General features: G+C 39.4%; 1 protein-coding gene across 1 annotated transcript; it reads right to left on the reverse strand.

The window, feature by feature from the left end:
- Positions 15,767-16,767, reverse strand: LOC109719205 (rapid alkalinization factor-like). Its single transcript, XM_020245750.1, has one exon. It carries the CDS (start codon positions 16,500-16,502, stop codon positions 16,116-16,118), a length of 387 nt encoding a protein of 128 aa, XP_020101339.1. The 5' UTR covers positions 16,503-16,767; the 3' UTR covers positions 15,767-16,115.

Raw genomic sequence — 17,204 nt, forward strand, 5'->3', positions numbered from 1 at the left:
GGGAGGGTCCGAAGGTGGCGGCAGTCTCGGGTCTCCTCACAACCCGAGAGGAGAGAGGGAGAGAGAAAGAGAGGGAGAGAGGGAGAGGTAGAGGCTGCCGCGGTGGTTGGCCGGCCGGGGCTCGGTCGGCGGCGGCCTGGGCGCGCGCAGCAGGTGCAGGGGAAGGAGAGGGAGGCGGCTGGGTGGTTGGCTAGGGCTAGGATTAGGGTTAGGTGGCACCAAACCCTAGAAAGCTATAAATACTAAGGTGTAACTTTGCAAATAAGTCCACCAAACCTCAGTATTTATAACTGAGTCCATCACAGCGTGTGTAAAACACGCGAACACCCCTCTACGTGCGATCCCACGCGAAACGGTACATAAAATATCGCGACTTTCGCGAAAATACCAATTTGCCACTACCGTCCTCTCCTCGATCAACGCGCGATCTCCGCAGATCCGTCCGTCAGATTTGCGAACGGATTGCACCGGTGCGATCAGCACCTCGGAGACAACAAAGCTGCGATTTCGTTTCGTCTTGATCGACCACGGATTCACGACAAAATCCAACCTTCTTCGAATAGAAGGAAACACACACATAAATACATATAAAACATGTATTTTTGGATTTTCTCGAAATCCGTGCGTCAAACTCAAAATCCGTCAGCGTCATTAGTTCCAGAATAGCTGACCCGGTCGAAACGAGCTATTGGACTGCTATGAACAGAGTCCGGTACGAGCCAGAAGCCAACTTCTCACCGCGGCTTCTCCGGAAAATCGAGTTACTATTCACTTTAAGTGAAACTTGGAAGTCGCGTAGAATTTCCGTTTTAACTCGATTTCGCCCGAAACTTGACGAGTGCTTTTGTAATTAAATTACACACAAAAACATCGTCAACTGAGAGTTTAGCTACACTGCAAAAATCTCAGTCCTTACACTTTGGGACTTAATCACAATAATATAAACAATTTTGAGCCGGCAATTCCAACAAATTATAAGTTATTTTATTTACAATTACATCCAGCTAAACATCTAAAATGTCATGCATCTCAAAATTTGAGGACCAAAATTATAAGTTATTTTATTTACAATTACATCCAGCTAAACAAGCGTAGCGACAAAATTAAGCTTTGCCAATTGTAGGGCTTCTTCTCAAAGCTAGTCAACCAGGATGTAGGTGTTTGGCCTAAATTCTAAAAAGTGATTTGTATGGGCAAATAAAATTTTTCCTTAACATTTGGTAAATTTTTTTTTTTGAAATCTGATTATAATTTTTAGAATCAGCTTTTTAATTTTAGAGACTCAAAATCAGAAATAGCTAAAATCTGCTTTTTGAAATCTAATTTTGATTCCATACTCAAATTTTAAATTTAAATTTTAAATTTTAAATTTTAAATTTAAATTTTAAATTTTAAATTTTTTATTTTCATTTCAAATTTTAAAATTTAATTTTCACATTCTAAGTTTCAAATTTAGATTTTTAATTTAAAATTTTATTATAATTTTAAATATATATTTTAAAATTAAAATTTTATATTTTTAAAATTTAAATTCTAAATTTTAATAAAAAATAACTCTGTAAAAATTACCTGTCCAGCAGTTAAGCCAAGCAGGCACTATATCACATTTGAGTACCCAAATTTTGTTTTCAACTGCAATATATATGCTGAAAATATGCTAGTATAATGTTGGCCTTATTTAATAAAATAGTTTTGTAATTACAAATTTAAAATAATGCAACCATTTTTTGCAAGTTGTATGCTTTTATTATAAGATATCAATGTCCAGCAAATCTCCAGCTGGGTACGACGACTAAGGGACCATTTGGTTGTATGTAGTTGCAACTGCACTGCAGTTGTAACTGTATATAAATGCAAATTTTGTATTTGGTTTAATGTATTTAACTCCAACTGCTGTAATAGGAACTGCAGGGGGAGGCCCAACTGCTGCAGTTTGAACTACGCCCAAATTGGCCGCAGTTCCAACTACAGCAGTTGGAGAGAGTAATTTTAAATAAAAGATATGCTTACCTCTTCAATATTTTTTAAACAAAAATTATTTTTCTTTTTTACATTAGAGATAATCTCACCATCATATATATAAAATAATAAAATTTTAAAAATTATTTCTCAACTGTATGCAACCAAACAAATTATTTATACTTGTAGCGTTTTCTATTACATCTAACCAAACAAGATTCATCTAGTTATAATTGCTGTATTTCCAACTGCATGTATCTCTAACTACACTGCATTTATAATTACATCTAACCAAACGGCCCCTAAATATAACGAACTTCGTCACAAAAAAGAAGAAAATAAAAACATCAAAATTTTTATAAATAATAAATAATTTATTTAAACTTGGTTAATTTCTTACTTACTTAAAAGTGACAATTTCATGTATACCCCTCAAAACATTTCTCTTTCAAACATTCCTAAGTTTTCAAATCTACTCTTCTAAAATTTAACATCTTTCCAATAAACTCTCAACAGCATGGTATATTGGGAAGATAGTGATACTATTTCAAATGGCAAATTACATAATATACGTAAGCAAATTTGATAACAAAGATAAATTAGGTGCATATATAAAATTGAGCTCTTACACTTTTAAAAATACCCAAGTCATTAGTGCTCGTAGGTTTTCGACCCTTAAATAAAGGGATATGTGGTTATAAGGATGATAGTAGTCCCCTATGGTTCAGTGAGCGGTTGGTTGAATAGTATGATCTAACTGATGAAATTGTCAAATAAATAGATCTATAATGGAGAAAAGCTAACAAGCACCAAGTACTTAGCCGGGCTATATATATATATATATATATATATATATATATATATATATATATATATATATATAAGTAGAGTCGGCTACTATACTATTATGTGTCACGACCCCTCGTACTCATAAGTTGTTTTCAATGATAGAGCTTCCGAATCGACAATCCACACCGTTAAACGTTATTTAGAGCATTTGAAACATCTAGAAATCAAATTTCATAATTTTTCAACATCATTTACCTTACGATCAAAAGCTCACAAAATTAACAATTTTTAACGGCCGGTATGAATACTTGCTAGTTTAACCAATGCAAAAGAATCCGAATAGGTTGAATTTTTGATAGAAAATTCTATTCACTATCTAGATAAAGATCAATAACTCCGATCTTAAATTGAAGCATCCAATCATCCATTTTTTTAGACATCGTTCGATTTGACCGTTCATTTTATACCGCTTGATGGACTTTATTATGATTTCAAAAAATTTCGAAATTTATTTTCTAGAAGTTTCAAATACTCTAGATCATATTTAACGGAGTGGATCGTCGATTCGGAAGCTCCATCATCGAAAACAACTTATGAGTACGAAGGCCCAATACTCATAATAGTATTGGAGCCCTACTATAATATATATATATATAGTAGAGTCGGCTACTATACTATTAGTGTACGACCCCTCGTACTCATAAGTTGTTTTCAATGATAGAGCTTCGAATCGACAATCCACACCGTTAAACGTTATTTAGAGCATTTGAAACATCTAGAAATCAAATTTCATAATTTTTCAACATCATTTACCTTACGATCAAAAGCTCACAAAATTAACAATTTTTAACGGCCGGTATGAATACTTGCTAGTTTCCAATGCAAAAGAATCCGAATAGGTTGAATTTTTGATAGAAAATTCTATTCACTATCTAGATAAAGATCAATTAACTCCCGATCTTAAATTGAAGCATCCAATCATCCATTTTTTTAGACATCGTTCGATTTGACCGTTCATTTTATACCGCTTGATGGACTTTATTATGATTTCAAAAATTCCGAAATTTATTTTCTAGAAGTTTCAAATACTCTAGATCATATTTAACGGAGTGAATCGTCGATTCGGAAGCTCCATCATCGAAACAACTTATGAGTACGAAGGCCACATACTCATAATATATTGGAGCCCTACTTAATATAATATATATAATATATAGAGAGAGAGAGAGAGGGAGAGAGAGAGAGAGAGGAGAGAGAGAGAGAGAGAGAGAGAGAGAGAAGAGAGAGAACTAGCTGGAATAATATCAATAGGACCAACTATTGGTGGCTATTGATTTTTAGCCATAGATTGAGAAATGGATGGTTAGGATGATGTGGACCTCCTAGGATTAAATTGAGTGAGTGTTTGGTTGAATAGTATAATCTAACAGGTAAAAATAATCTGAAGTAATCTAACAGTGGAAAACTCGATAGCAATAAATCCTTGGTGCTATCGATAGTACTCCAGCCGGACTAATATATATAATATATGTATATATTATATATATATGTTGTATATATATATATATATGTATATATATATATATATATATGTATTCGGCACTATTGAATATTATCTAGACTATTTAAACTGTCATAAAATTAAATTTTATATTTTTTCGATATTATTCTCTTGACTATCAAGCGGACACAAAAAACAAACAATTGAAAATGAATAAAATGTCACAAAATTAATAGTTTTTAACAGCTGGTATGAAATACTTGCTAGTTTAACGGTATAAAAGAATCAAAATAGATTAAATTTTTGATAGAAAATTTTATTCACTACCTAGATAAAGATCAATATCTTATAAGAGTACAGTAGCCCTAGCCCTACTCTCTCTCTCTCTCTCTCTCTCTCTCTCTCTCTCTCTAGATATATAGAACTAGGCCGGTATACTATCGGTAGCATGGAGGCCTCCGTGCTACTAAATTATTTTCGATGATGCGGCTTTCAAATCAACGATCGGCTTCACTAGACTTAATGTACACTCTTGAAAATATTTGAAAACGAAATTTCATAATTTTTCGACATTATTTAGCTAGTGATCAAAATGTCTCAAAAATGATAATTTGATGACCGATGTGAGCGTTTGTGAATTTAACGGTGTAAAACAATCCAAATCTGATGAAATTTTTATAAATTTTTTTTTTTAGTATTTAGAGTAAGATCGGTAGCTCTGGTTTTAAATTCAAGTCTTTTATCATCAGTTTTTATGAGATTTTTATAGTCAGCGCTTTCATCTTTAGACTACTCGTTTGATAGGTAAATGATGTCGAAAACTTATAAAATTTAGTTTCCAAATACTTTCAATAGTGTAGATCAAGTCTAACGAAGCCGATCGTTGATTTCGAAGCCGCATCATAAAAAATAACTTGGTAGCACAGAGGCTTCTATGCTATCGATAGTATACCAGTCGGACTATATATATATATATATATATATATATATATATATATATATAGTATACCGAATTTCCGAATTGTAATGCTAACTTCGATTGAATTGATCAAAGTGAGGCATGAGGGTGTTAAGCGAGGTTCCCAAGTGGCCTTAAAGGCATTGGGATGGCTAAAAGCTAGTTTTGGAGGTGTTTGGGTGTTTTCGGCGCAAACCGGGCGTGGAAACGAAATCCGAAACACTGTAGTTGCTGAACTGCACAAGGGACATTGAGTACCGATACCAAGCCAATACTATACAGGTACCCAGCAGGAGTGCAGTTTGGTCAGCTCTCCGGATTGGGATCCTGGTAAGTTGTGTACCGGTACCTGAGGCTGGTGCCGGTACTGGACTGGTCAGGTACCGGTACTGGTGTTGAGTATCGGTACTACGCCTCGGACCAGACGTTGCACAGTCTTGGGTTGAGTGGCTCGTACCGGTACTGGGTGGTAGGTACCGGTACTAGGAACCCATACTCTAGCCCGAGTACCGATACTCAGCCTGTGAGGACTGAATTGTAAGGCTGAAAAGGTGAGTTTTTGGAGGGCCTAAGTGCAAATGTTAGGGGTCTATATATACCCTAACCCCAACACCTGTACATTCCTATGCAAATGAGAAGCATTGTTTCCTCCTCCTTCCCGTTTCCTTTTCCTTCTCTCTCTAGGATCTCTCCAACAAAGGGTTTTGGAGAAGATTTGAGGTTGGATTGAAGCTTGTTGGTGTTGAAGAAGCTCAAGAATAGGAAGAGCTTGTGTGGCAGCGGAGTCAAGATAAGTTCTCTTGCTCCTATTTGCTAGGGTTTAATCTAAATATTCTAAATTGTTGGTGATTGAGGTTCTTGGGTTTTGGAGGTTTGAATTACTCCATGAATTCCTAAGGATTTGAGTATGTTGAGGTTATGTGAAACCTAGACATGGAAATGAGATTTTCTAAGAATAGAGATCTAGCATGGAATTGATCTTTTGTAATCCTAATTGAAGGTAATTCGACGCGTTGGGAGGCTCGGATCGACGTTCCGACGAGGCTACGGCAAAATATTGAGAAAAAGCTTCATTTTTTGTTTGTTAGCCATAGGTCGAGAGAAATAGAAGTCCAAAAATCGCAAAATTTGGTTTCTTGCATCTCGGCATCCCTACGAGGTGGGTGGTGCTATCCGAAATCTTCGAATGACCTATATGTCTTTGTCACCTTCTTGAGCATATATGTATCTGTATAGTGTTAAATTCATGCATTGTGGGGTTAATGCTAATATGTGGTTGGATGTGGGAAACCTTGTATGCTCCCAATGTAAAGATACATGTAGACAATAGATTATGACTGTAAGGACTGAGATTTTGACAGTGCAACTAAACTCTCTGTTGACGATATTTATGTGTGTAATTTAATTACATAAGTACTCGTCAAGTTTCGGGAGAAAATGAGCTAGAATGGAGAAGTTACGCGATTATTAGTTTTCACTTAAGTGAATAGTAACTCCGGTTTTCCGAAGAAGCCACGGAGTAGAGTTGGCTTTCGGCGCGTATTGGACTCCATTCAAAGCGATCCAATAGCTCGTTTTGATCGGCTCGACTATTCTGGAACCAATGGCACTGACGGATTTTGGATCTGACGCACGGTTTTCGAGAAAAAAGAGTTTTAACAAAAAGAGGGTTTCCGCTCTTTGCTATTCGTGCATTTTAAAACTCCTCGTGCTTTGTACAAGTGATCTGGAGATGGGTGAGAGATGTTTCAAGTACCTACTGGTGGCAGGGAATTCAAATACGAGTTTGAATTAAAGGATTTCGGTTTTCCACCAAGGCCTATGTATGATATATAGGTTAGTTGGAGAGAGGTCAGATTTTGTCGCAAATCGGCAAGTAAATCGGATGAAACGAAATCGTAGTTTCGATGCCCCCGTCGTGCTGAACGCGATGGCACTGTCGGATCGAAAATCCGACGGACGGATTTTCGGAAAACTCGAAATGTTCACTGAGGGGTCGAAGGTGGCAAATCGGAAACTTCGCAAAAGTCATTGTATTTTATGTATCGAATCACTTGAGATCGAGCGTGGTGGTGCGTATGCGCAAGTTACGCGCAATGGCAGGGACTAAATTATAAAAATAGGGCTGAGGTGGGTTTTTCTGTAATTGTACATATATCATAGAGTTAGGTCACCATGAAACCCTAACCCTGGGTCCCCTCCTCTTCCTTAACCGCCTCCCTCACGTTCCCCTGCTCTCCCCGCGCGCGCTCCGGCCACCAGAGCACGCCGCCGGCCGCCGGAGCTGGCTGCTCCTCCACCTCTCCATTGTTCCTTGCTTCACCACCCTTCACCCCCCACTTGTGCTGCTACCAGGGTGAACCCACACCCTCGGACTCCACCCTCTGGCCGAGACCATTCTCCAACATCATCGCCGCCGGCCGCCGCCGTCCCGGCCGCCCCCGAGCGCCGCCACCACCACCCTGGCCAGTTGCGGCCAGATCTGAGCAGATCTGGCCGAGGTGGTGGGATCTCCTCCTCCTCGCCCTGCTGCCGCTCGGGATTGGAAGCGCCACCCTCCTGGAACTCCCCGGCGCCGTCCCCGCCGGCCGTCGCCGCCCGCACGCGCCGCCGGCGCCGCCCCTGCTCCCAGCGGCCACCCTCGGTCAACCCAGACCGAGCACGGTGGGCTCGAGGCCCGCGCGCCGCCGCCACTCCAGATCGGCTGCGCCGCCTTCCCTCGGCCTCCGGCGAACCACCGCCGTCGCCCCTGTGCACCCCCGACCTCTCCCGGCCGCCAGCGCCGCCGTCTTGTTCGGCTCAGCCCGGTTGGGCTTTGTGTAGACCGAGCCACATCCAGCACCGGCACCGCCGCCGTCCGGCGTGAGCACCGGCTCCGCCTGGCCGGCCGCACCCGTCCACCGCCGGCTAACCCGCCGCCGGAGCTCCCTGTCAACCGTGGTGAGCCCATGCTCTCCTCGGGTTGTGCAACTAGGGCATCGTTGCCCGCCGTCGTCGCCGCCTCCCGTCGCCTGTTGACGCGAGCCCCGGCCTCCTCTGACCTGGAGCACCTTCCCTTGGCCGGCCTGCCAGCCGTCCGGCCGCCGCCGACTACCCCGAGCCCTGCCTAGCTCCGGTAAGCTTGTATTGCTATTATTATGCACTGTTTGGGGTTGTGTATACTGTTCCGGCGACCCGAGGCTGTTTCGATGCCTCCGGAAGTGAGCACGGTGATCATCAGTCAGTGCTGATCACAGTTCTCACCTCAATTAGGGTCAGCGAGCCCTTGGTTAGCGAGATAAGCATGCTTTTCATGCTGTGCGCGCTGTTCGCAGACTTTCGTGTCACCCCCGCGCTCTCTACAGTGGCCGAAATTGCTCCGAAAGGTGAGCACGGCCTCCGGCACGTCGAAACCTGTCAGTGGGTATCTTGGCTCGGCTGATTGACCTCTGGTTTGCATGGACGGACCATAAAAGCGCCGAAATCGCATGAAATAATGCGATTTCGGGTATTCGGAAGGGCTTTTATGCAACTTTGTTCGTCACGGCTGCTGTTGGCAGCATAGATGAGTTGTGGGTGACCTGTGGACTGATTGTCCAAGGCCCCGGGCCTTTGCGAAGATCGAAAAGGGCATTCCGGTGCGTTTGTCGGCAAAATCCGCCGACGGAACGCGGTTTCGGTTCGGAATTATTCCGACGGTGTCTCGGGATGATTTATTGTGTCGCTGAGCCTAGTTGGCTGGTCACCCGTGTCATTTCGAGGGTTCGGAAATGACGGGTGAGCGACGGTGGGTTCCGGTGTCGAAATAGACACTTCCGGGAACCCGGTTTGGAACGATTATCCGACGATAATCGTTTTGGAGTGAGTTAAGGTCTTTGCTGCCAAGTCACATGTAAATTGTATTTAGTGGCAGCGGGTGACTCGTAGTACGAGTCGGTGAGTTCCGGGACAGTCCGTGGGTCCTGGCAGAGTCTCGGTGCGGTTTTTGGGACTTCCGGTTTGTTCGGTAATCGGTTTTGGGAAACCGATCTCCGTGGGATTGTTTGTGGGTCGTGTATTCAGTGGTTTATTTGTGGGGTTATGCTTTTAGGGTTTCTTAGTTGTGGGTTAGACACTAACCCAGTGGACCGTCCTTAGGTCCTATTGACGTTCTTTTGCAGTCAGGAGACAGGCGCGACAGTTGAATAGGTGGGTACTTCGATCCGACGTTGGTACAGTGGTGCACGCTCGGTGATGGTTTCTTACCTTTGCTCTTTTGTTATTACCCATGCATATATTATATGTTGAGCTTTGCACCTCTATTGTTTATATTACACCCACGTTGTTTGATTTTACTCTACTCAGACGTTTCCATGTGAGTACGAAGGCACATACTCATAAACGTATTGGGAGCCCTACTTAATATATATAGTATAATATATAGAAGAGAGAGAGAGGCGAGATGAGAGAGAGAGAGAGAGAGAGAGAGAGAGAGAGAGAGAGAGAAGAGAGAGAACTAGCTGGAATAATATCAATTAGGACAACTATTGTGGCTCATTGATATTTTAGCCCATAAGATTGAGAAATGATGGTTAGGACTGATGATGGACCTCCTAGGATTAAATTGAGTAGTGTTTGGTTTGAATAGTATAATCTAACAGGTAAAAATAATCTGAAGTCAATTAACAGTGGAAAACTGATAGCATAAATCCTTTGGTGCTATCGATAGTACCCAGCCGGACTAATATATATAATATATGTATATATTATATATATATGTTGTATATATATATATATATGTATGTATATATATATCTATATAATATGTATGTATATATAGTATATATGTATGTATATATATAATTATATATGTATATATAATATCTATACTATATGTATATATATATATATAATATAGAGAGAGAGAAGAAGAGAAGAGAGAGTTGAAGTGGAATACTATCTGATAGAAATGAGCTCCCGTGCTACCCGATTTTTTTTTGATAATGGAGTATCAAAATCGACGATCGGCACTATTGAATATTATCTAGACTATTTAAACTGTCATAAATTAATTTTAATATTTTTTTTTCGACTATTATTTCTTCGACTATCAAGCGACCAAAAAACAAACAATTGAAAATGAAATAAAAATGTCACAAAATTAATAGTTTTTTAAACCAGGCTGGTATGAAATACTTGCTAGTTTAACGTATAAAAGAAATTCAAAATAGATTTAAATTTTTGATAGAAATTTATTCACTAGCTAGATAAAGATCATATCATTAATATAGAGTACAAGTAGCCTCTAAGGCCCTACTCTCTCTCTCTCTCTCTCTCTCTCCTCTCTCTCTCTCTAGATTATATACGAACTAGGGCCGGTATAACTAACGGTAGCATGGAGCTCGCTAGCTACATAAATTATTTTCGATGAATGCGCGGCTCTCAGCAATCGAAGATCGGTCTTCACTAGACTTAATGTACACTCTTGAAATATTTGAAACGAACATTGTCATAATTTTTCGACATTATTTTAGCTAGGTGATCAAAACTGTCTCAAAAATGAATAATTTGATGACCGATGTGAGCGTTGTGATTTAACGCGTGTAACAAAATCAAATCTGATGAGAATTTTTATAAATTTTTTTTATTTAGTAATTGTAGAGTAGATCGTAGTACTCTGGTTTAAATTCAAGTCTTTTATCACTCAGTTTTATGAGATTTTATATGTCAGCGCTTTCATTCTTTAGAGCTACTCGTTTGAATAGGTATAACTGAGCGTCGGAAACTTATTAAAATTTAGTTTCCAATCTTTGCAATAGTGTAGATCAGTCTAACGAGCCGATCGTTTGATTTCGACCGATCATAAAAACTTGGTAGCACAGAGGCGTCTATGTATCTGATAGATATACCAGTCGGACTATATATATATATATATATAGAAGTCTCGTACTCTCTCTCTCTCTCTTCTCTCTCTCTCTCGCTATATATATTATATATATATATATATATATATAGTATAACCGATTTTCGAAATTGTAATCAACTTCGATTGAATTGATCAAAGTGAGGCAATAGAGGTGTTGAAGGTACGTTCCCAAGTGGCCTTAAAGGGCATTGGGCATGTGCTAAAGCTAGTTTTGGAGGTGTTTTGGGTGTTTTTCGGCGCAACCGGGCTGAAAACGAAATGCGAAACACTGTAGTTGCTGAGACTGCACAAGGGACATTTGATACCGATAACCAAGCCAATACTATACAGGATACTCGCAGCAGGATGCAGTTGGTCAGGCTCTCTGGATTGGGATACCTGGATAAGTTTGACGATCCGTACCTGAGGCGCGTTGCGGTACTGGACTTGGTCAGGTACGTACTAGGTGGTTGAGTATCAGTATAACGCTCGGACAGAACGTCTTGCCAGTCTTGGGTTAGAGTGGCTCGTACGCAGTACTGAGGTGGTACGGTACGCGATCTAGGAACCCAAATATATAGACCGACGGTACCGATACTCCGCATGGTGAGGACTCGAATTGTAATGAGGTGAAAGGTGAGGTTTTTGAGGCGCCTAGTGAAATGTTAGGGGATCATATATATACCCTACCCAACACATTAGCTATCCTATGGCAATGAGAAGCATTGTTTTCCTCCTCCTTCGCCGTTTCCTTTCTTCTCTCTCTAGGATCTCTCCAAACAAAGGGTTTGGAGAAGATTTGAGGTGATTGAAAGCTTGTTGTGTTTGAAGAAGCTCAAGAATAGGAAGAGCTTTGTTGGCAGCGTGGAGTCAAGATAAGTTCTCTTGCTCCTATTGCTTAGGGTTTAATACTAAAATATTCTACTAATGTTGGTGATTGAGGTTCTTGGGTTTTGCGAGTTTGAATTACTCCATGATATTCTTAAGGATTTGAGTATGTTGAGTTTATTGAACCTAAGAATGGAAATGAATTTTCTAAGATAGAGATCAGTAGCATGAGAATTGATCTTTTGTAATCGCAATTGAAGGTATCTCGACGGGTTGGGAGCTCGGATCGAATCACAACGAGCATCAACTCGGCAAAATATGGAGAAATAAGTTTCATTTTTGCTTTGTTTAGCCATAGGTCGAGAGAAATAGATCCCAAAAATCGCAAAATTTGGTTACTTGCATCTCCGGCATCCACTACGAGGTGGGGGTGACTATCCGAAATCTCGAAAATGACCTATATGTCTTTGTCACGTCTTGAGCATATATGTATCTGTATGTGTTAAAATTCTGCATTTGTGGGTAATGCTAATATGTGTTGAGGATGTGGGAAACTTGTAATGCCCCATGTAAAGAATAATGCTAGCAATAGATTATGACTGAAGGACTGAGATTTTTACAGTGCAACTAAACTCTCTGTTGACGATATTATATGTGTGTAATTTAATTACATAAGACTCGTCAAGTTTCAGGGAGAAATGAGCTAGAATGGAGAAGTTACGCGATTATTAGTTTCATAAGTGATAAGTAATCCGGTTTTCGGAGAAGCCAGGAGTAAGAGTTGGCTTTCGTGCGCGTATTGGATCCCATTCAAGCGATCAATAGCTCGTTTGATTCGCTCGACTATTCTGGAACCAATGGCACTGACGATTTGGATCTGACACGGTTTTCGAGAAAAAAGAGTTTTAACAAAAAGAGGTTTCCGCTCTTGTATTCGTGCATTTTAAAGCCTCGTGCTTGTACAAGTGATCTGGAGATGGGTGAGAGATGTTCAAGTACCTACTGGTGGCAGGGAATTAAATACGAGTTGAATATTAAGGATTTGGTTTTCCACCAAAGGCCTATGTTATGATATAGGTTAGTTGAAGTTGTTTTCGATGTTCGGACTTTCGAATCGATGATCGGCTCCGTTAGAGTTGATCTAGAGTATTTGAAATGCCTAGAAAATAAATTTTGTGATTTTTCGATATCATTTGCCTAGTGATCGAAGGGGCTCAAAATCAATAATTTTAATGGCCGTGGTGAGCCGGTTGCAAGTTTAACGGTGTAGAAATATTCAAATCACATGAAATTTTGATAGAAAATTCTTTATACCATATAAAATAAGATCAATAACTTTGATCTAAAATTTTAATGTCATGTCATCATATTTCGTAAGATTTTTATTTTCAGTCGTTGATTTTGAGCCACTTCGATCATTAGGCAAATGATATCGACAAATCGCAAAATTTATTTTTAAGATACTTCAAATACTCTAGATCAAGTCTAACGGAGTCGATCGTCGATTCGAATGTTCGAACATCGAAAACAAAGTGGAAATACGAAGCCCTCCGTGCTTCCATAAGCATCCTAGCCGCACTATATATATATATAATTATATTACTATACTATCAATAGTACCAAGCTCTTGGTACTATTGAGTTTTCGGCCGTTGAATGAAAGGATGTGCTGTTAGGATGATAGTGATCGCCTAGGGTTGAGTGGGTGATTGGTTTAATAGTATAATCTAACGGGAGGAAATGATCAAAGGGTGGATTTAACGGTAGAAAACTCAATAGTATCAAGAGCTTGGTACTATCAATAGTATAGTAGCCGGACTCATATAGAATTATATTTTACAATCTAATTTGCCGATTATTATACCAAATTTTAAAACTATTTAGAATAATGATAAAGCGCAAGAACCTAATGTTGCAATTTTTAATGTAGGAAATAAATGAGACAAGGCTTAAAATGCAAGAAAAAATTTTGTGATTGAGTCATATAAATATTTCAGTTTTTTCTTCTCAAAGAATATTAAATATTATATTATATTATCTTATTTTATATAGCTATTCTTTCATTCCACCCGATTTCTTCCCCTTCTTTTATTCTCCCTTATGCTATTCTTTCCTTTATTCTTCCCCTATTCTTTGCTTGGCTCAGAAGTTAAAAGAGGCCCAAAACTAAGCAATGCAATTCCTCAAATCTTCACTACTAAAGTTTTATTATTCTGTGATGGCTTCCGAGAAATCACCCATTCGGGTTTAGCTACCGTCCAAAATATTATAATCAAATTAAAAAATTTAGCTCTATTACATCTCGTTAAATAATCCTAACTTAAGCGAGACTTATTTCACACTTACAGCTCGTGATTAGCTCTAATAACAATTGTGATGCCCAACTTTTCATTGGGTTGGGGTCATCCATTCCAAAATTATACTTAACTCTCTTAACTTTTTGAGACTAACCACCGACTAAAATACTATAACCGGATTAAAAAACTTAGTTCTATTATATCTCATATATATATATATATATATATATAGGATTATTTTAAAGGTGCCACAAATTCCAACCTTAATAATTCAGCTCTATTTTTTCCTACAACAAAGCATTTGTCGCCCCTACCAAACTCACTTTGATCCCCATTTATGAGAAGAGATTATTAGAGAGAAAAACAACCAACAAGAGAAAGTAAATGATAAAAAAAACAGAGAGAGAGAGAATAGTGAACCCCTGAAATATAACTCTTTGTATATAACAAGGGCCCACCGACCTCTAATTTTGACAATTAAGCTCTCTAAATTTTATAAAATATTTCACAATAGATCTCTCTTTTCAATCAAAGAATCTTTGCACAACGTTTCCTGTAAGAAATTATATGCTTACACTCAAACCAAATCACCCAACACTAGAATATAAGCTCATTAGAAACATTCACTTCTCCATATGTAAAGAATATACTCTCACAAACATTCCCTACTCCTATTAAAAAAATAATAATAATAAAGGAAAAAAGAAAAAGAAGGAAAGGGCAATCAACATATACCCATGCATCAAAGACTACAGAATACATAAAACGATCAAAACTTTCAATTGAAATAACATAAAATTTGCTCACCAAGATCAACACAAACCCATCACAGAGCAGTAAAACAGTGTCTTGTCGTGTCTGCATCTTTATATAGCCGTGTTTAGGGGTGACAATTCAGCTCGCTGTTGCGCTGAGGGCAGCTCTGTTCGGCTCGTAATGAGCTAGAGATCGTCTGCGCTCGTTTAGTAAACGAGCCGAACACGAGCTGGATTTTTCAGCTCGTTTAATAAACGAGCCGAACACGAGCTGGGGTCAGCTCGCCCGTTCGGCTCGATAACAGCTCGAATATATATATTTTATATTTATATAATTTATATTTTTATATTAAATAAATAATTATATATAATATATATTTTTTATTATTTAAATTTAGTAATAAACAATATAAATGCAAGCTTAATTATAAAAAGGCTTATTTATATATAACAAGTTTTAACTATTAGAAAAAGTTTAATGGATAAGATTTTATAAATTTATTTTTTATGTATATTTAATCTAAATTTTTTAATTTAATATTCGCTGGCCAGCTAGTGAGCCAGCTCGTGTTCGGCTCGTTAATAAACGAACTGAACACCGAGCTTAATTTTTCGGCTCGATACTTAACGAGCCGCAGCTCGTGTTCGGAGCTCGCCCTCTCAACACGAGCCGACCCCAGCTCGCTCGTGTTCGGCTTGTTTACACCCCTAGCTGTGTTCGAATTGTGTCATGTTCGAATTGTGTCATGTCTCATGTGCTGTGTTAGTATCAGTGGCACATAGCGCATGACACAACCCCCAATTCGGAAAACGTAAATAATAAAGATACGCATTTTATTATACCATTCTCAAGGAGGTAAAATAATACATGATTTTAGAAAAAGATAATACCATTCTCAAGTTCTTTCCAAACAGTTGTATAATTACTACTACATACATACATCATTTGGCAGGATAAATTAAGTTCTTTCTTTAGAATTAAAAAATTTGAATGGAAGGGTATAAGCAACAATGCTCGACAAGGGATAGATCTGGAGTGGAGAGATAGATGCAGATGCAGATGCAGATGTAGTCATGTAGATGAGAGAGAGGAGGAGGGGGATACACCGAAGAGAGAGGGAGGGAGGGAGGGAGGGGGGGTGATGGTCAGGTGAGGTGAGGTGAGGTCAGGAGGAGCGGCAGCGGGTGATGGCGGAGCAGCCGCGGGAGTAGGGGTTGGCCTGGGCGCCGGGCCGGCAGTTGTAGTAGGAGGCGCCGCGCTGGGAGCAGGGCACGCTGTCGCGCCGCAGCGCCGCGTAGCTGATGTAGCCCCCCGTCCCCCCCAGCACGCGCCTGCTCGCCTCCTCCGCCTCCTCTGCCTCCGCCTCAAACACCGCGCACTCCCCCACCGACGACCCTCGGCACGACGGCGGGATCATCAAGCTCAGCGGCGCGTCGCGGGCGGAGCCGAAGCTCACGCCGAGACCGGAGTGCGATGCTGCGGCGGCGGAGGCGGCGGAGAGGAGGAGGAGTAGGAGGAGGCGAGCAGGGGAGGAGCGGGTTGCGTTCGCCATTGTTTGGGGATGACGATGAGGTGTTTGGTTTAATGCGTCACAGAAAACTCTTTTTTTCTTTTTTTTTTTTTTCCTTCCACTTTCCCTCTCTAAGTTTGCGCTGTCGCTCTCTCTTTCTCTCTTGTTTCGCTCTCTGCAAGGGAAAAGTAGACAAGTCTTTTTCTTCTAATAGAGACTAGAGTGCACTCTCTCCCCTCTCTATCTCTCTCTCTCTCTCTCTCCCTCTCTTGCGTTTTCCCTTTCCCTTCTACTAGAGTTTGTGGAGGGCCATGATTTTCCTTTATCAGATTATTATTAACGGTCCGCGCTTCACAGCAAAAAATTTACGAAGAAAAATCCAAATAAATAATTAAATAAATAATTTATTATTTAAAATTTAAATTTAAATTTAAATTTAAATTTAAATTTAGAATATAAAATGTTGAAGCTTAAAATTTAAATTTTAATATATCAAATTGAAATTTCAATATTTAGAATTTAATATTTGGATTTTTAAAATTCAATTTATAATTTAATATGTATTTAAAATATTGAAATTTTAAATTTTAAATTTAGAACTTAAAATTTAAAATATTTATATTTTATCTTAATTAGTAATTAATATATATATATAGAACTAGGCTACTATACTATCGGTAGCACGGAGCGCCCCGTGCTACCAAGTTGTTTTCGATGATGCGGCTTCCAAATCGACGATCGGCT

Source organism: Ananas comosus, linkage group 13 (assembly GCF_001540865.1).
Source record: "Ananas comosus cultivar F153 linkage group 13, ASM154086v1, whole genome shotgun sequence".
NCBI lineage: Eukaryota > Viridiplantae > Streptophyta > Magnoliopsida > Poales > Bromeliaceae > Ananas > Ananas comosus.